The 21,617-nt window shown below is 35.1% G+C and overlaps 2 protein-coding genes across 8 annotated transcripts in view; one reads left to right on the forward strand and one right to left on the reverse strand.

Moving 5' to 3' along the window:
- Positions 1 to 21,617, reverse strand: part of elp4 (elongator acetyltransferase complex subunit 4) — a 244,503-nt gene that overhangs the window by 114,677 nt on the left and 108,209 nt on the right. For 3 of the 6 annotated variants that reach the window (XM_073906548.1, XM_073906549.1, XM_073906550.1), the window contains one exon: positions 10,935 to 10,970. Coding sequence is in view for 2 of the 6 variants with exons in the window: in NM_001017638.1 (NP_001017638.1) it covers positions 10,935 to 10,970; positions 13,186 to 13,354 (205 nt within the window). In the remaining 4 variants the exon portion in view is untranslated. 6 annotated transcript variants of the gene reach the window in all.
- immp1l (inner mitochondrial membrane peptidase subunit 1) overlaps positions 13,459 to 21,617 on the forward strand; it is a 30,763-nt gene continuing 22,604 nt past the window's right edge. For both annotated transcript variants that reach the window (NM_001386390.1, NM_001386391.1), the window contains exon 1: positions 13,459 to 13,545. The gene's annotated coding sequence lies outside the window, so the exon portion shown is untranslated. The remainder of the gene's footprint in view (positions 13,546 to 21,617) is intronic.

Genomic DNA, 21,617 nt, shown 5'->3' on the forward strand with positions numbered 1-21,617 from the left:
CGAATAGACCTCCTGCCTTATGATTTGCACGAATGAGGTAGCGCAAATGACGCAATTCGCACAAATGAAGCAGCGCAAGTTAAGTGTTTTGAGTGTTTGACGCACATATCGTGAATCGATCTAGTTGAAAAGTCAGAACTTTCGAGCAGCTTTAACCAATCTGGAGCTTGCTCTTATTGGTGAGGGGATTATGACATATTGTCTGTTGTTGGCCTCCCGAGGGGAAATCCTCATCAAACTAGGCTCGGCTTAGTCGGAAGCACCACTGAACGTCTCCATCATCCAGGTACAGTTTCTGGAGGAGTTGATGAATTCAGAGAGCTGGGTGCACATCTAAAATCAGGACCTAGTGGACACAATGCTGAACGAATCTACAGTTTTTCAGCCTTCCTAAAGCACAAAAAGCACAGCTACTCTCTCAATAAAATCCATGTTAGCCATTTAGCAACGAAGCTAGAGTCACCAGGCAGACAGAAGCCCTGCCCATGACGTGAATCTGCTTCTATTGTGAAGTGAACTTGATGTGCAAATGAAGAGAGTAAACTCAAAATGTTCACGTGTATATTTATCGTATCGTGTTTTATTCGCGCGCAGCATCTGGTGTGAACACAGCATTAAAGTTCACTCAAAATTTATATGAATCCCTGATGCTGACATAAGAAAAATAACATTTAAATTAATTTCATTAATGCGAGGGCAGTTTGTTGAACAACCTTTGTGTGTAAGGCTGCCATGTAGTTCAGGTCAAAAGTCACATGATCTGAGGAGCGCGACTAATGGGACGCTTTTTAAATTAAGTGCCCGAAATTTTCTGTTTTTAAAGATGGGCATTAAAATGTGATGGTCCCAGCAGCAAAAATCTTGGGGAGTAGACAATGTAAAATATGTATTGTTCTCAGATGATGCCCCCTTCACTGCCTTACCAACATTCAGAAGAGTTACGATGTGGAGAAGCCCTCAAAAATGCATAAATGACTAAAAAAAGGATTGGAGCTCTTCTAAAAAACTGTTTTCTAAAAATCAGGTGTGTTAAATAAGAGAGACATGCAAAATGTTTAGATTGAGTAATTCTAATCTAGACATTAGTGATGGGAAGTTCTTGAACGATTTGTTCATTTTTAACAAATCTTTTATGTGACTGGAGAACAATGAGTCCTCTCAGGGAGTGATTCATTCATTCACTCATGTGCCCAATTGTGTAGGTGGAGAAGATTAGTTCATAGTTCGAGTCCTCTATCGGGTTTGAGTCTTAAGTTCATGACATGAATAACAGGAGCCAATCATATGCATTTAGAGCCAGAAAAAGATTTGAACCGTTTATTTCTTGAGTCCTCGGTTTAAGTCATCTCGTTGCATGCTGTTATGTGATGAACGAACGACTCTAAAACCCCAAGACTCAAAAGGTGACTATTTGTGAATCCTCTGGCTCAAACTGATTGCACTGGTTAAGCATATTTGATACTGTCACGTAAACGAACGACTTAAATTGGAAAACCTGTCAGAAGAGGTGAGCTGAACTTAAACAAAACACAAGGTAAACAATGAATGATCATTTTCTCTTTCTTATAGCATTCTAGTTATGACTTGTTTGTAGTGTGATCAACTCTGTGTTGGCTAGTTGTAGATGTGTTTGGAAGCAACCCGTAACATTTACATTTTATTTTGGCAAATTGAATGAAATGACTCAAAATAATTTCGATTATCTCAATGAATGAGACTCAAAGGGTCAGTAAAATGATCCAAACTTTTCATCACTACAAGACATATGCCGGTACTCAATTTAATAAATCATAATATATTCTCATTGTTGATTATGTTTCATTAATAATGCTGTTTATTTCATTAACTATAATTTACTAGTAATAATAATAATAATAATAATAACTAATTTATTTGTAAATGGCGCCTTTCTAGTCAACCGAGGTCGCCTTACAACAAGCATCAACAGCCATAAAAGAACAAATTAAAACAATTAATAAAACATTGCCAAAAACGCATTTTAAATGCATGTAAGGAGTTGCATTTACAAACACATTGTGAGTATAAAACGACATGATAAAAGATAGTCAAAAGAAAGCCTGCTTAATAAGATGGGCCTTGAGACAAGATTTAAACGTGTGAAGACTATCACTGCTCCTTAAATCCAGGGGAAGCGAGTTTCATAGCAGAGGAGCCATAGAGCTAAGATCCGTCTCCCATTGTGCTAAATCGAGTGCGAGATGGCACCAGGGAAAAAGAGTTGGCTGTTCTAAGAGTGCGAGAAGGGGTATAAATATGGAGAAGTTCGGTGAGATATTAAGAAGCAAGATTATGAAGTGCCTTGAAAGTTAGATGTAATGTTTTAAAATCAATACGAAACTTTACTAGAAGCCAGTGAAGCTGATAGAGAAGTGGTGTGACATGCTCATGAGATGAAGTCGAGATGACACGAGCTGCATGGTTTTGAACCAGTTGGAGTTCATGGAGAAGTTTAAAAGAAAGCCCATATAGAAATGCACTACAGTAGTCAAGACGTGAAGTAACTTATGGATGGATGAGAATTGCTGTGTTATTGATTGTGAGAGAAGGGCGGAGACGAGTGATTTTACGCAGGTGGAAACATGCAGTATGCATAATATTATTGATGTGACCTTCAAATGAGAGGGTGCTATCCAAGATGACACCCAAAGAATTGTGTGATTATCAATGTCTATTGTGAAATTTTCAACGTTATTCAAAACACTTTTAGTCCTGATGAGAAGAGCTTCAGTTTTGTCACTAATTAATTTTTTAAAAAGTTAACTGGAAGCCAGATTTTTTATTTCAGCTAAACATCTACTCAAAGCTGAAGAAGAAAATGAACTGGAGGGCTTAGTGGACAGGTAGAGTTCAGTGTCGTCAGCGTAGGAGTGAAGTTGTATGTTGTATTTTCTAAAAATGTGACCAAGTGGCAATAGATATATAATTAACAGGTGTAGACCTAGTACGGAACCTTGTGGGACACCAGTTTTGACAATCTGAGATTTTGACTTAAAATCCTTAATTTTGACAAACCGAGAACGTTCTATGAGATATAAATTAAACCATAAAAAGGGGTGAAAGAGATCCCTACAGAGGCAAACCTATTCAAAGGAACCTAGTGCGAAACTGTGGCAAAGGTTGCACTCAGGTCAAGAAGAATAAGAATTCTAAACAACGTCATTCTAAAATCAAGTAAGACTTTATTGTAAAATGTTACCTATTAAACTAAAAAAATATTTTGCAATTGTATTAAGTTGTAACATTTGTTTTCTCTGAACATGTATATACATTCATTCATTTTCTTTTCGCCCTTGATTAATCTGGGGTCGGAATTATTCACACAGCAAATAATTATAATTATAATTCACACAGCGATTAATTATAATCACAGCGGAATGAACCGCCCATGTATATACAATTAAGCAATATACTCAATAGCAATAATAAAAAATACTAGCAATACAGTTACTTCTTGCAATTTAGTCCAGTACAATACCCTATACATATGTATAGAAACAACATGACAACATGCATTATGTAAAAAAAGACAACAATGTTTAGTCTGGTTGCTAGCTATGCCAAACATGCAACCAACTTAGACGTACATGCCAAACGGTGTTTATAAACAGCAGGATCACCGGCCGGATTAATAGTAATGGATGTAATAGTGGAGGGGGTGATGGGAAGGTGAATGTTGGCTACACTGAATGGAAATGCTCTCATCTGACACAAACTCCCTCCTGTAGCTTAAAATGCACATATGTGTCCGTCATAGAGCAGAGGTGAGGAAAAGAGAAGAGAACACCTGTCTCGATGTATATACCATATCTTCAACACTTTACTACATCCTCAAGCTTCTGATAAACCTTTAGTGACTTAACCGCAATAGCATACTGTTCGGTTACACACAAAACATTACACATTGTTGATAGTAGTTCTGAGGTATTGAGATCAGGCCTGTCAGCTTTCATGTGCATATTATAAGAAGAAAATCAGAAGCTATTTATAATGCCTTCAAAATTACTATTTATTTTACTGTGGCTTCCCGTGTCATCTTTTCCATTTTGGGGGGGGTTCATACAATCCATTTAGATTTAGTTTACATGTTTTTGTGACATTTCCGGACTCAAATCATAAAAATGACATATTGTGGGTATGACACAGGTATAACAAGAAAGTGGTGAAATATGAGGACATTGCTGAGGGCTGGGTATAGGGGGAGAGTGGGGTTAGGGCAATAGAAAATACCGTTTGTACTGTATAGAGTTTGAAATAGTGGTTTTATTTGTTGCAACAGTACTGCATTGATTAAATATTTTTATCACATATAAATGAGTGAATATATAGATAGGTAAGACATGGTATAGGTGAATTGGGTAAGCTTAAACTGTCCGTAGTTTGTGTGTGTGACTGAGAGTTTATGGGTGTTTCCCAGTGATGGGTTGCAGCTGGAAGGGCATCTGCTGCGTAAAACGTGTGCTGGATAAGTTGGCGGTTCATTCCACTGTGGTGACCCCAGATTAATAAAGCGACTAAGCCAAAAAGAAAACGAATGAATGAATATACGCATATTTAAATGTTTTGTATAAATTTTCCATTTTATCAGCTAGTATTGGCCTTATTCTACACGTACCATTGGGAGACGTTTTTTGGCTTGTTAAAAACAGCTCATGCTGCTTGATGTCGCAAACTGATATTTTCTTATTGTATTATTTAACTTATGTATAGTCATGAACACACTTGCTATGGCCACAGCCATATCACCCTGCAGCCCAAGACCAGTTACCCACTGAAGCTAAGCAGGGCTGAGCCTGGTCAGTACTTGGATGGGAGACCAGTAGGGAACACTAGGTTGCTGTTGGAAGTGGTGTTAGTGAGGCCTGCAGGGGGCGCTCAACCTGTAGTCTGCGTGAGTCCTAATGCCCCAGTAAAAGTGAAGGGGACACTACACTGTCAGTGGGCTCCGTCTTTCGGATGAGACGTAAAACCGAGGTCCTGACTCTCTGTGGTCATTAAAAATCCCATGGCACTTCTCGTAAAAAAGCAGGGGTGTAACCCCGGTGTCCTGGCCAAAGTCCCTCTATCGGCCCTTACGATCATGGCCTCCCAATCATCCCCATCCACCGAATTGGCTCTATCACTGTCCCTCCAGTCCACCAATAGCTGGTGTGTGGTGAGTGCACCGTTGCCGTTGTCCTGTGGCAGCCGTCGCATCATCCAAGTGGATGCTGCACACTGGTGGTGGTGTGGAGAGACCTCCCCCCTCTCATGATTGTGAAGCGCTTTGGGTGTATGGCCATACACAATAAATGCGCTATATAAATACACATTACATTACATTGCTTGTAGAGCAAATAGTTTGACTGTTTTCTGCGGTTTATTATTCCTAGTCATTTTTCCCAAAGGCGACTGAATTGGAAGTTCTAAAACAATTGTGTTTAAAATAAATAGTGCTGATATAATGCTGATATATTTATTTTATTACCTTTTTTTTAAAGACATCAAAAACTAACCAGATGAGGTCATAACTAGAGCCAGAAAGAAGCTGTGGACATTTTATGCCTTTTCTGAATAACTAAAAACTAAATATATGAAATAAAAAAATAAAAAATGTTGCAACTTTTTTAATGCTTACAATGCCCATCCATATGCGCAATTATGACTTTACAAACTGTATTGTAAATAAATCATATGAGAGTGTTCATATTAGTCAATAATATTACTGAAATGAATTTAAAAACTGAATAAATATAAATTTATATGAATAGATTCAATGATTGGCTAAAATTCTGTGGATTTCTTCATGCGCAAATTCCATGTGAGCCTAATCATAACTTATAACATATATATTTTTACCCAATGTTTAGACTTCTTTTTATAATGCATAACTCTAAATTACAATCTGTCACACCATTATTCTGACTTCCTGGCAGTAACAATCCAGCTCTGACCTACTCAGATACACTGAGATATCCAGCTCTGACCCACTCAGACACACTGACAGACCCTCAAACCCACACGTCTAAAGCCTCAGTATGACCTCTAAAGGATTCCTCAGACAGCAGGACAGATTGAAACACTTCCTGACCACCTCCAAATCTGCCCACAAACCTGGATTCCTCTCATATTCCATCATCCATCGACAGGAAAAAAAAAAGAAAACATTCCTCCGCTCTTCAATTTGTCTCCCCTCTCCCTTATTGATGTGTTTCTAGGTCAGCAGGCCTTTGTGGCTTTCAGCGGCCCCGACAAAGACACCCAGATGGGCCCTCTCGAGATGGGGCCTATTGTGATGTTGCATCAATGGCGCCTTACAAATGAAACCTGCGGGTGCTATTAGCCTAGCAGGGGCGTTTTTTTGGGGCGGGACGAGTTGTATTGGGGATGGATATCTGTTTTGTAGAAGCAACAAGACACATATCAGTCAGCCAAGACTTCCTATCTTTTCTGAAGCAGAGAGAGCTTGTCTGTTTGGGTGAAAAACTAATGCCAGTGGTACTTCAGTGTGTGTGTGTGTGTGTGCGTGTGGAGGACAGTAGGCGTCTGTTTGTCCACCGAGTGTGAGTCAGTCACTCAAAGCTGCAGGGGGAAATTTGGGTCAACATTTCTGCCCTCCTGCTTCCATATGTTTGCCGTCTGAGTCCCAGTGATTCAACAACCGCACCGGCAATGCTAATCGGAATTAGGCTAAATGTGCAACCTCTGGAGACACTTCTGTCATTTGCTTATTTATTTTAATTAGCACATTTTTTGTTAGACTGTGTCAAAATTGCATAGTTAAGTCACATTTTGTTATATAAAAACATAAACATACAGCTTTTATATAAATATAATGGACTAATATAAAATTTATATATATATATATATAAAGCAAAATGGGTTTTATAATAAGGGGAGTTTTGCAGCACAAACACGGAGTAGGGTTACCTAATTGACGTAGTTAAGCCTTTAAATGTGACTTTAAGCTGTATAGAAGTGTCTTGAAAAATATCTAGTCAAATATTATATACTGTCATCATGGCAAAGATAAAAATAAATCAGTTAATAGAAATTAGTTATTAAAACTAATATGTTTAGAAATGAGCTGAAAAAAAAATCATCCTTGTTAAATATAAATTGGGGAGGGAAAAAAAAAACAGGGGAGCTGATATTTCAGGGGGGCTATTAATTCTGACCTTAACTGTATGTATGTGTATGCATGTATATGTGTGTGTGTGTGTGTATATATATATATATATATATATATATATATATATATATATATATATATATATATATATATACAAACACACATATATATATTTGTGGCATGACTCATTATATATTCAACCAATAGCATAGTAAATGTCATAATTTTAGCATTATGTTTGGGTCAACTTTTCATGCAGAAGGTCATGATTCACACTCATTGAATAATTTATTTGTATAGTTTTTATTTTATATTCTTCAGGTGATACAAAACAGACGTTTCGGCACAATGCTTTGCTCTGTATGACACAATCCTCTCACTCCACCCTTTTATCCCACAGTCAATCACATTACGTTATTAGATGGCCACTCAATAACTAAAAACAATCATTTTTTTATTTCAAAACACCATAAGTAACCACACAAGAAATATTTACATTTAAAATATTTACACAGAAAAATAGCATATCAATTATCATCATTCACTGATTCATGTTTACATCAATGCAATGAAATTCCGACATTCCAAAACATTAAAAATACAGTCTCATCTCATTATTCGTTTCATTACATCTTCAAAATCCATGATTCACAATATTATAGCTAAACAACACACCATTAAAGAAGCGCAGAAAGGTCCAATTCCTCATTCATTCCTCTTGGTGTAAGTGATTTTAATTCATGAATCCAGAATGCTTCTTTTTGTTTGTTTTATCTCTTCAGACAAAAACACAGTATTATCTATGGACAGTTACCATCCAGTCCACATTAAACACAGTTTGCCAGTCAGTCAGTGACATGACTGAAATGTAATTGTAGTACTGTAGAAGCGCTTGAAAAACACATTATTTCAAAGATTTCATTCGAGAGGATATCCGCAACGTTTTGGATGAAGCATTAGGTAAGGCAAATAAATTACATCGATAAGATATTTTAAAAACAGTAAAACCTGCTAAGAAACTAAACTTTTTTTTTTTTAAATAAATTGCTCATTAACATATAATGAACATAGCAATTTTATTAAATCAACTATCAGAATCAGAATCTTTATTGTCATTGTACAATTTACAACGAAACTTACGTTTGCCCTTCCCTTCAGTGCAGTCCTATTTATCTAAAACAACAACAATAATTAAAAAGAGATAAAAAAAGATCAAATTAAATGAAGAGTTGCAATACAATATTAAAAGTGCGTATGATGTGCATATAAAGTAGCAAGTGCATTTTCTAGCAGCTTTTTAAATTAAAAAGTGAATAAATGTGAGCCAGGAAGGCATACAATTTAATGTCCAAGTGTATAAAGTGGCAAGTGCATTTCCTAGCAGCAAGTTAAAAAGTAAGATTAAAATAATTTTGGCCAGAAACACCCTCAATTTAATGTCCATTCATTATTGCAACAGCCCTTGGAAATGTACTATTTTTAAGTCTGTTTGTTTTGGCTTTTATGGTTCTATATTGTCTCCCCGAAGGTAACATTTGAAATAGGTGGTATGCTGGATGGGACGAGTCCTTCAGGATGCTGCATGCTTTGCTGTAGCAGCAGGCCTTAAACAACTCCTCTAAGGAGGGAAGAGTGCAGCTGATGATTTTGTGCGCTGTGTTGACAACCCTTTGGAGAGCAGCTTTTTCCTGGCATATTTATAACATTGGCATATTTTATCTTCTGACAAATCTTTAAATACCACATTTCAACATCATCCATTATTTACCTTTAAAAGATCCCACAATTGAGCAGATATGATGATTTGTAGTAAGAAATAGGAAATCCACTTTCATACAAGGTTGTTTTCAGTTTTGGTAAAGTGTAAAGAATTTTTTAAATCTATCAACAGGTAAAATTATAAAAATAAAAACCTGTATACCTGCTTAACTCGTAACGTGGTCTCCATGTTAAAATGTCTGTGCCAAAAGATAGACATAGGGAAGTCATCACGTCAGTCAAAGTTGCGAATTAGTGAACATAAATCAAGTATACGACGACAAGATATTAACTTCGGTAGTAGCAAGACATTTGATATATTTTGGACATAACTAGAATGTATAGGAATCGAACAAAGTATTTGAGTCACAAAGAGGAGGTAATCTTTATAAAAGATTATTACAAAAAGAAGCCTTCTGGATTCATAAATTAAAATAACTTGCACTAAGAGGAATGAATGAGGAATTTGACCTTTCTGTGTTTCTTTAAAGCAGGGGTCACCAAACTTGTTCCTGGAAGGCCGGTGTCTAGCAGATTTTAGCTCCAACCCTAATCAAACACACCTAATCAAGCTAATCAAGGCCTTACTAGGTATACTTGAAACAACTTGCCTCAACATACCCTCCAGAACTGAGATTTGTGACCCCTGCTTTAACGGTTGGTTGTTTAGCTATAATTTTGTGAATCATAGATTTTAAAGATGTAATAATACAAATAATGAGATGAAATTATTATTTTTTTTGGACTGTCAGAATTTCATTGCATTGATGTAGACATGAATCAGTGAATGATAATAATTGATATGCTTTTTTCCTGTAAAATAGTGTTTCTGAAGGTGAAGGTAAATATTTGAGTGGTTAATTTTGGTATTTTTTGGTATTTTTTTTGGTAAAATGAGATTGTTTTTAATTATCGAGTGACCGTCACACTACGCAATGTGATTGACTGTGGGACAAAAGGGTGGAGTGAGAGGATTATTTAATGAATGAATAATAAATCACGACTTGCGCAGTAGGTAGTGCTGTCGCCTCACAGCAAGAAGGTCGCTGGTTCGAGCCTCGGCTCAGTTGGCGTTTCTGTGTGGAGTTTGCATGTTCTCCCTGCGTTCGCGTGGGTTTCCTTCGGGTGCTCCGGTTTCCCCCACAGTCCAAAGGCATGCGGTACAGGTGAATTGGGTAGGCTAAATTGTCCGTAGGGTATGAGTGTGTGTGAATTTGTGTGTGGATGTTTCCCTGAGATGGGTTGTGGCTGGAAGGGCATCTGCTGCATAAAAACTTGCTGGATGAATTGGCGGTTCATTCCGCTGTGGCGACTGCGGATTAATAAAGGGACTAAGCCGACAAGAAAATGAATGAATGAATGAATGAATGAACGAATTACGACCTAATTAATAATATTATTGACATAATTAACACACCAAAAAAGTTTTTATAACCACAAGCGCGCAGGGCAAACTTCATTACGCAGAAATGACACTTTACTCAATAATAAACAAGTAAAAAAGAAAATAGAAAGATAATCTCCTTTTTAAAGCATAAACATCTACATCTCTTTTCCAACCAATTGTATATTTCATGTGCGTCAAGTGTCTTGGGCATTAGTGGCCTTGACAGGACTCGATAGATCATAAAAGGCCATGACCAAGCTACTTCCAATGATGTGAAAAAAGAACAAAAGAATGCAAAGAATAGAAATTAGGGCGTAGCGATATAAGATCCTCGTGAATATATGTTTTGAAAATATCAAGCCCTAACAACCAGCAAAAGAATGGCATGTTCAAACAGATCAAAAAAGAATGGTGGTCAAACATTAGTCCACAGTGAAAGTGCAAACCTTCTTAATCTCCAAAAAATATAATAAAAAAAAATCATTCTTCACAAAATCAAAAAAACTCAAAAACACAACTACTGCTTAATTCAATCCATCGTTCTTTATAGTGTACTATGATATTAATGCAAACATTTTTAATAATGCTTATGAAAATAATAGCAAAAAAAAAAAAAAAAAAACTCATGACATAATAAGAGCACATAAAGTCATTCCTTACCTACAAGCAGCAGCGTTCCAACTGCCAAACCGCCACCTATAAAAATAAATACATAAATCTTTATGACAGAAGCAGAACATACAGTAAAGATGTTTCATCCCAATAACTTGAACTGAAAACCAGAAAGGCTAAAGCAGACCTAGATTTTAAAAAGTACAAAAATATAAAAAGGTACCTGAATTAAAAGTAAATAATAAGTGACATGATCGCAAAGTATGGTACAGTATCTCATTCTTGAATTTGTTTATCTGCATTTAACCCATCGAAGCACACAAACACATACACGCACATTAGAAGCAGGCAAATAATTATTGCAGTAAGTCAGTACACTAGAAAATACATACACTTAAATACACAACAACATCCTGAAATAAAGATATTAGTGGTGTTATTTATCTTGAGTGTCGTATTACAATTACAAAGAAAATGCATACCCATATAAAGTACATGCCTGCATATAAATGTGTCGGTGTGTCTTATTTACAATTACCATTATTAATAAACTATCCATTTTCACTGTAAATGTAATATAAGCATGCAAAAGTAAGGTCATTATTATTAGATCAATATACAAAACGTAAAATACAAACATATTTCAAATTTAAAAAAAATAGTAAAACTATTAAATCTAAAAACTACACCTTGATGTATTAAAAACATTCATGAACTAATAAGTACATGTCTCAGTGACATTAATATATAATATGCTTTCATAAATGACAAGTGCGGCAGTGGAAAGTGTAATACAAGGGAACGTTCTCGATTTATAAACATATTAAGGCATGGAGTGAAATATATGAGCGTAATGATTAAGTTAAAGTTGGTTTTATATTTGCACATTGGTTCTTTGTGTAACAGTGACAACTTGTGAGATGGTATTTATATTGTTTACCACACTACAATGAATATTTCCTCTGAAATAGTAAGTATGACTTCAAAACAATTGAATTGACTAAGCAATGTTGCACTTTGATAGTCATTGATTGCTAATATGATTTTACTATTTAACATTTGCAAAGAATACTTTTTCTGAAATTACATTATTAAGGAGAAAGTCAGATTGTGTGATATAAATGATAAAACCAACTTTACCTAAATTACTAAACATAACCATTATTTCTCTGTCACTTTTACTATGTCAACATGCCAAAGTTGAGTGATCATTATCAAACAAATATCACAAGGAATATAAAACACAAACATATTTTATATAGTACAACTAAGCGTCATATAAATGCAAAGATTACATCCTAATGAAATATTATGCTTTTATAAATGACAAGGGTGTCGGTGGAAAGTGTAATACTAGGGAATGTTCTCAATTTATGAAAATATGAAGGCATAAAGTGAAATATATGACGTAATGGTTGAGAGAAAGTTGGTTTTATGTTCACACGTGTTCATTTTTAACAGTGACAACTCGTGACACGGTATTAATATTGTTTACCACACTACTTTGAATATTGGCTCTGAAAATCGAAAGTATGACTTCAAAATAACTTAATTGACTGTGAACAATGTTATACTTGAATAGTCATTGACTGTTTATATATTTCCCTAATCATAATTCTCAAATAATACTTTTCTGAAATTATATTAAGGATAAAGTCAGAATGTGTGAATATAAAACCAACTTTACCTCAATTAATTACTAAACACAACCATTACTTATCCATCACCAAGCAAGGTAATCATTATCAGATGAACATCACAAGGAATATAAAACACAAACATATTTCATTTAGTACAACTTAGCGTCATATAAATGCAAAGATTACATCTTGAGGAACCAAAAACGTTCTTTGTGAACTAATAAGTATATTTCTCAGTGACGTTAATAGCCTATGCTTTCATAAATGACAAGTATGAGAGTTGGAAGTTTAGTACTAGGGAATGTTCTCGAAAAAAAAAAAAAACATTTAGGCATAGAGTGGCATTTGAAAAATATGAACGTAACGATTGAGGTAAAGTTGGTTTTAAATTCGCATATTTATTATTTTTTTAACAGTGACAACTTATGAGACGGTGTTACATTGTTTACCAAACTGGGTCTGAAAAAGCAAGCAAGTATGATATTAACACAATTGACTGCTAATGTTAATATAATTAACCTGTTTAAAACTAGCAAAGAACACTTTTCTGAAATTATATTAAGGATAAAGTCTTAGTGTGCGAACATAAACCCAACTTTACCTCAATAACACAATGCATTAAAACTTGACTGAGCTTCAACCCATCGAATAATACTAACCAATCACATAGTCAAGCGAGCTGACGCCAGACGACACTAAAAGCTGTCCATTCTGCACCGATGGTCTGGTACCAGGAATAAAAACTAGCTTGCTGCGGGTTTTCTTCTGAAAACTAGTTGTGTTTCCTATGCTGCTGGATACAGCCATGCCTCTAACGGGAGCCGCCATGTTTTTCTGGTGTTGACAGCAGCGTCGATGACACTACAGCCAATCAGCGGCCGAACTGTTGTAATCTCAGCCAATCAGAAAGAGACTTGTTTAGCAACGATGATGCAACTGAGTTCAAGGTTGACAGCGGCTGCGTAGTAAACACATGATCGAGGAATACAAACACCACGCTTGTAATGAACATTATTCAGGTAAGATTACTGTACAAATCATAATATTCAATTTATTAGAATTTAATAACACGTGACATTCAAAGAGTATATTTATCCTGCTGTCGAATTTGAAACCGACAGCTTTCTGAACTAGAACATGGTAGAAATTGGTTATTCCTTCAACCCCAACGACACTAAACTAAAGATTTTGTCATTGTAAAACTGTCATGAATAATAGTATTAAATGTATTGATTATAGAAATGAATACGACTATAAAGAAATAGTGAAAGAGAAATTAATAGACAGATATAGATCATACATATGTCATGTTAAAGTGTTTTAAAGTGTCAGAGGAAAAAGTAAACATTTTAGCTGTTTTAATACATTATACATTATGTACATTACTGTTTGTTACATTAAAAATGTGTTAAATTGTCAATTTTTATGTTTTTGTTATGCTAAATCCTTTTGCAGATTGTTTATTTATATTTATTTTTTATTTGTATTTTGTTTTCACTACAGATATTTGAAAACAATAGTGTACACATTTATATCTAATATGCTTATATGTAAAATATATATGGAAGGAGAGAGTAAGCACTATGGGATTGGGGTACAGTTCATTTTATATTCTGCACATTCTGGCTTTTCTTTAATAATATAATTTCCGAAAAACATTTCAAATTCTAAATATGAAAATCATATTAGCTATCACTATCAAAGTACAATGTTGTTTACAGTAATTAAATAGTGATAATGTTGTTTTGAAGTTATACTTGCATGAGATTTCAGACTGAATATTCAAAACAGCAAGGGTTAAACAATATTGAGAGCGTCACTGTTCAAAAATTGTAAAAAAAAAACACATGTGTGAATATAAAACCAACTTTACCTCAATCACTATGGAAAAAATTAAGAAAATTACCAGATTTTATTTATTGCTGTTTTAATTACCCTTAAAATAAACAACAATGTATTTAATTTGAGAATTCTTATGAAATATTTGACATTTAGTTTTATTTCGTATTAAGAATTGTTATCAGACCATTACAGGATATGTATTTGGGTGTGTACTGTATGTGTGTATATAAATCCATTAAAGCATTAAAGAATTTATAATCATTAGCATTTTATTGAATTTTTTTAGTAGTATTTATTTATTTAATATTTTATTTTACTATTTACTAAAGAAAATTTTTGAATCAACTAATTAAAACAATCTTCTGATAAACTGTGGTTATTTGTTATGATGATATATTTTTTATGATATTTTTTATCTCACATACTGTTATGGAAAAGAAATCACAATCACAAATACCTCATGTCTATATATTTATAAAAATTTTAATGATCTATGATCACCAAACAGAAACAGTTTCTTTCCTCAGGAAATCCATCCCATGAACACTTTATGATAGTAATTGTGAAACAAATATCACTACTTTTTATACACATATACACTTATTTATTTAACAACACACTTGACATGCCAATTTGCAAATCACAGCTGCATTGCACATAACATATAACATTGTATATTGTAATATACCTACATACACTCATCAATTTGTATATTTGCAATTGCATTTATTATTTACTTCTATTTTTAAAATGTATTTATTATTTGTTTTTAGCCCTTTTTCTGAATTTCTGTTGCACTTTAGAAGCCCTGTCGCAAAAACAAAGTCCTCGTATGCGTGAACCTACCTGGCAATAAAGCTCTTTCTGATTCTGATTGTGATGTAGTGGCAAAACATTATCATTCCTTTTAAATTCAGAATTGTCAACTAGATAATTTTTTCACAGTTTTAGTCACTGAAAATGATTAATTTTCTTTTTTACATTTCTATACATATAAATCAGGGGTGTCCAATCTCGGTCCTGGAGGGCTGGTGTCTGGCAAAGTTTAGTTCCAACCCCAATCAGACACACCTGGCCTAGCTAATAAAGCTCTTAATAGGCTTTTTAAAAACATCCTTGCATGTATGTTGAGGCTAGTTGGAGCTAAAATCTGCAGGACACCGGCCCTCCAGGACACCACTGATTTAAATGCAATTGGCTCTATTTTAACGATCTAGGCACAAATTTTAAAGTGCATGGTGCAAAAGCATAAAGGGCATGTCCGAATCAACTTTTGCTAATTTAAAGATGGAAAAATACACTTTGCGCTGAGGCGCATGGTCTAACAGGGTTGTGCTTATTATCTTAAGGTGCTTTCACACCTGCCTTATTTAGTGCAGTTGAATCTCACAAAAGTTGGTTTTCCTTCTTGGTGTGGTTCGTTTGTGCAGGTGTGAATGTAGCAATCACACTCGTATGCGCACCAAAAACGGACCAAAAAAGCGTAGCGAGACCTCCTTGATGATGTGGTCTCGGTACGCTTTCAAACGAACCATGGAGCGGGTGATTTGTATTAAGAACATGATCTGAACTAAAACAACTGCCATAGTCTTATGCGCTGTGCCATCTTACGGGGTGTGGAGGAAAAGTATTTGTTGACAGCACTTTACCAACAATTTTAAACGGAGATAGAGGTACTAAAAACATTAGCTAAATTAATTCACGCCTCCTCCTGAAGTGACTTGCAATACGCCTCCAGCTGCAGCCGTGCTTCATTCTCGAAATGTATAGTTTGTCTAAAGTGATGTGTACAAACTATATAGTATACTATGACCAGGGATACTGTCAGCCAGCGCAGTCATCCCTCCATGGTAAAAAAAGTGTCATTTTGTGTTTGCATGTTTATTTACTCGTGGGAGTTCCATTGGCATTTTCCCAACTGTTAATTCTGACCAATCGAAAGCAGTTTAGGAAATACGTTCAATAACATCTGGCCAATGAGTGATGTGGATTTTGTCACATGACTACATTTTGGTTTTTTTCAACTGGTTCGGACCAAGCGGCAACCTTCCGCTCTCCCTCAGGAAACCAATACGGAAGTAATTAAAACTGCAATTCATTCGAAATTCCGCTAGTCCTGGCCACTCCTGGCTCCAAAACAGAGCAAATTTTAATTGAGCCCACTGTTAGAATGGCCAACTATTTCATCAATAGTCTTACATTAACTAACACAGACTATATCTGAAGTGTTTGGAAGTAATTCGCGTTTTCCTCCTGTTGAAAAACGTCATAAGAACAATGTTTAGTGGCTCAATGTATTACAGCAGTGTTTTTAAAAGTCTAAACACTTTATTGATATAGTATACAACCAAGCACAAGTGGTCGGAATACAAACGAGTCGCAGGTGATAAAGTATTAAGCGTTCTCCCAAAGTAAAGTGTGTCTGAACCAGGTCCAAGCTAAATGCCAGCAGGTGTCTGTAGCTCCGCTCACTCTCCGCCTCATAGGAAACCTATGGGTGACGTCACAGATACTGCGTCCATATATTTTACAGTCTATGGTTCGGACAAAAGCTATCAGTGTGGTGTGAAAAGGACCCTCCCCCATTCCCTTTAAAAGTCAGTTGCATCACACCATGGTGGATTTGCAACAGTATGTACATGGCACTCCACTGAAGACATCCATTCGCCTACATATTTAATTTTGTTCGTTAAGCGCAAAGATTTGTTTCAACTATTTCTAAATTCAGATCTAATTTCCAGCAAACAAATAAACAAAAAATAATAAAGTTAAGTGTGGTGAGCTGAGTTATATCCAAACACACGTCCTATTCTCATGCCCCATATGGTGAGGCATATGTCTCTAAAACCTGACAAATTGGACAAATCTACACTTGTTTTTATTAAAACTAATATAAATATGCATAACCAATAATACTGCTAATAATAATAATAATGTTATACAAGTGCAAATTGTCATGAATAAACTTTTAAAAAAAAGACCCCTGAAGTTGTGGTTTTTATATTAAATAATAATTTTTGTAACATTGTATTCCTTTTTTTCATAAGATATTTGTGTATTGCTGTAGATTCTGTGTGTATTAAGCTTTTGAACTTGCATAGGCGCATAACTATCGTGCTCTGTGCTGGACTTTAGACTTTACTTGGTCAGTGGCGCAGTCTATTTCAGTTCTTCAAAATAGCAATGAGCCAACAATGCGCCTTAACACACCTCCTTTACAGACCAGCTCACCCATGAGTCCACAAAGTGGCGCAAATGGATTAGCTATTTAAACAACGTGGTGCAAAACATAAAAATAATGGTTGCACTGGTCTGAAAATAGCGACAAATTGCGCCAAACACGTCTTGCGGTCTTATTGCACCGGGTGTGTGATAGGGCCCAATATCTCCACCGGACATGTCCATTCAGTCTTGAGATGGTCTTTTTAGTTTGCCCAGCTGCTTCTATCGCTCGTGTTATTTTAATTATGTCAGCTTTATCAGCTCGTACTGTATATCTGATTGTTCCCCACAGTGCTAATACTAACAGTCATAACATGTCAAATGTTTCCTGACCAGCTTGTTTGGGTTTCCTCAACGTGAGGTTAAGAATAAAGTGCGTTGCTCAAACGGGAAGCTAGATTGTCATCTGCGGAGGGTTTGTTTGAGTTGGTGTTGAAAGGAAAGCAATAATCTTGGATGCCAGGACAATTATAGGGTTGTGGTTACACTTATTTGTGACCCACAGGAAGGTCACTTTATTCTCTCCTCCAAAAACAGCATTAATCTGCTCCTTTTTCACCCAATACGTAATACAGAATATCATTTTTTAAAAACAAAGCAGGCTAATTTTAAAAACAAACAGGTAGGGATGGGCATGATTTACTGAATGGAGAATTGTACGATTTCTCTTTTAGCCACAACATACGGCACATCTGATAAAATCTGTTTGTCTTTCAGCCCCGTCTTGGGTTCAGGCTGCAGTCAAAGGTCATTTCAATAAAGATTAGTCTATTTATGTCAACTCATTGTTACAAGACTGGCTCAGCATCCTTTGAAATCACTTCGCTTTTGTTCATATTTACAGGGATTGACTCTGTAATTGGCTTTAGTCATTATCCGCCTTTTAAAATTCATTTGATTCCCATTGCACTGTTGTGTAAATCGAGTGCATGTTGACATCTGTCCTCTATCAGCCAATCAGGTGTCTCCATCCTAGCTCAATCCGCCAGTCCCGTTTTGATATCTGCACCGATAGCCTTCTGATTGCTAAATCTCTTGGTTCTCTGATCTAGTGTGAACAAAGCGAGCAATGCAAGGCCACCCTCGGCTGCCTTCTGCCGCACAGATCCAGAACATCAGATCTCCCCCTCCTCGTCTGCTTTCCATCTGGGTTCTCCAGGGAACACCATCTTAGTTAACACTATTTGGATCTGTGTAATCTTCTTAAGAGTTGCAGAAGCTCCCAAAGTCCTTGTCAACTAATGTATGTCTGAATTCAGATGTGCTGTAATAAGAAGCTGTGAACTTGGGATTAGGTTAATTTCTTTTTGCTACTGAAGTCATATCATCTATACACTGAAGGTCTTTCTTTTTATTATTAATTTGGTAAAAAAAAAATAAAAAAATAAGTAAAATCTAAAAAAACTGACATTACAATATTTTATTTTTCTACATTATATATTGCGATATTGCAAATAATATCAGCAGATGAAATTAATTCATAACTTTACAAACATTGGGATGATTTCGTAAGGCATCTGCATAATTATAATAAACCAATCACAAACATTGAGAAATACAGTAGAGCAATGATATTAAATACACAGTGCATTATGATTTTCTGTAATAAAATCAGCAGTAATCAGGAGCCCAAAAATAATAATGATCAAATGTAAAATACTGTATAGTCTTGTAAAATTAAACACAAATACAGGTAAAGTTATAAATGTAATTTCTGAATGTGTCGGAATGCTTTAAACTTACTTGAAATCCTCATACAGCCCTAAAAACACACATAATTACTAAAGGTTTTTGTATCTTTGTGAATAAACGTTGCAGTGACTCCACAAATCTTGAGTGTTTTAAAAATGGGGTCTATTATAATACCAGTTTGACTGTGATGTGCAGTTCATTGCGAGTGCACATATTGCCATATTGATGTTGAAACGAGATATTGTACAGCCCTAGTATATAATATACTGACCTCTAAGAAAAAAAGAAATAATAATATAAAAAAAATGTTTTTTAAGTATTCTCACTATCTTTTCACTTTCTATCACTGTCTTTGACTGGCTTATCACTGCCCTTTCAAACAAGAAATCATAGTTTGTAAATAGGTATTGCATCTAAATTATTATGAATCACATTTACAGTTGGGTATGTGTGTATAATATACCCAGTATACAGTCAAATAATTTTTTTTCAGGTGTCCAAAGTTGAAGTCAGAATTATTAGCCCCACTTTGAAATTTTTTTCTTTCAAATATTTGCCAAATGATGTTTAACAGAGCAAGGAAATTTCCACAGTATGTCTGATAATATATTTTTTTTCTAGAGAAAGTCTTATTTTATACCTGTCTAGTTATGCTAATTAACCTAGTTAAGCCCTTAAATGTCACTTTAAGCTGTATAGAAGTGTCTTGAAAAATATCTAGTCAAATATTATTTACTGTCATCATGGCAAAGATCAAATAAATCAGTTATTAGAAAAGAGTTATTAAAACCATGTTTAGAAATGTGTTGAAAAAATCTGCTCTCCGTTAAACAGAAATTGGGGGAAAAATAAACAGGGGGGCTAATTATTCTTACTTTTTTTTTTTACTACTTATTGACTGTTTCTGTACCATTTTATTTTATTTTTTCTATATGTCCGACAATCAAGAACAATGGCTTTTAGAAATCCAGCACTGTTTTCCAGTGTCACCTGGCCTGCTGTTTATTTTCTTTGCTATTTCAGGAGGTCAGCGGAGTGTTAGCACATTAGATGGTGGCAGAGTCGTAGTGACCTTTACACATGTGTGACATCACCCTCAATGCCTGAATTGCTGTTTGCACACTTTGCTTCGTATACCAGGTGTTTGCAGTATATACAGCACTATATCTGACTCTTAAAGCCAAATCTCTGTTTTACTGTCCCTCTAAAATATATTTAGCTCAGAGTCTTTGAAAACACATTTAGAAGAATTTGACGTTTGTGTTTTTTTATAAACACTGTAAAAAAACTACTTCAGTTGGTGTTACACATGGCTCAAAGATATAACATTAAGGGAGACGACACAGAGAAATAAAGTCTAACGTACTATTTATTCTAACACAACTAAAAGTAACAATCAAAACATCAGTATCAGTAGGTTTAATAGGTGTGAAGGGTAAATGAATGGATGTAGGAAGTGTTGTTTCCACAATAAAAAAAAAAAAATTAGGTGTCCAACTGTTCATGTTAAAGTGAACATTTAACTGATTACCCATTGGTATAAGGTGTGACAAAAGCTAGGATGTTTTATTTTTCAGTTCTCCACAACAGCTTTCATAAAATCGTTGGCATTGACCAATACAAACACAGAAGCTCTTGTGTGAGCAGCTTTAAAACACTTTTTATGGTGGGGAAAAAAACAGAAACTGCACTTTGGTTTTGCTTGTTTGAATTATACATAAAGAAATAGTTTTCTGAAGCTTTAATGTCCATCGTTTGTTAATGCTCTTGTTTCAAGAAGTCACTCGTGCTGCCATCTAGATGACATTACACACATCGTTAGTCTGATTTTATATATCTGAATTTATATATTTAGGAGTCATGATCACATTATGTGACCTGTAAAAGACAATATGAAGCCACAATTATGCACAATACACTGTTTTTTATTTCAGTTGTGCTGTTCATTACAGCACTAGTCTAAACAGTGCGCTAGGGCTGCATGAAATATCATTTCAGCATCGATGTGGCAATGTGCTCATTCGCAATAGTCATATTGCTAGTATGCGCAAATTTGAGTCTGGATTAAAATCTAACATTTTGTCTAATAATTCTGACTTAAACTATATATATCGCAGAAGATCAAAACATCACAGTATCATTCTTTTCCAATATCATGGAGCCCTAATAATCAGATAATAAATAAATAAATAAATAAATAACCAAAATGCACATCCTTAGAATGAAGACCACTTTTTTTTTTTTAAGTTAGTTGTTGCCAAATCCGGAAGGGAAAACATTTGCAGCATTATACAGTAACCTTAATGTATCTAATCTGTTTGTTGCCCAATTTTAG

The sequence above is a fragment of the Danio rerio genome, chromosome 7 (genome assembly GCF_049306965.1).
Source record: "Danio rerio strain Tuebingen ecotype United States chromosome 7, GRCz12tu, whole genome shotgun sequence".
Classification (NCBI taxonomy): domain Eukaryota; kingdom Metazoa; phylum Chordata; class Actinopteri; order Cypriniformes; family Danionidae; genus Danio; species Danio rerio.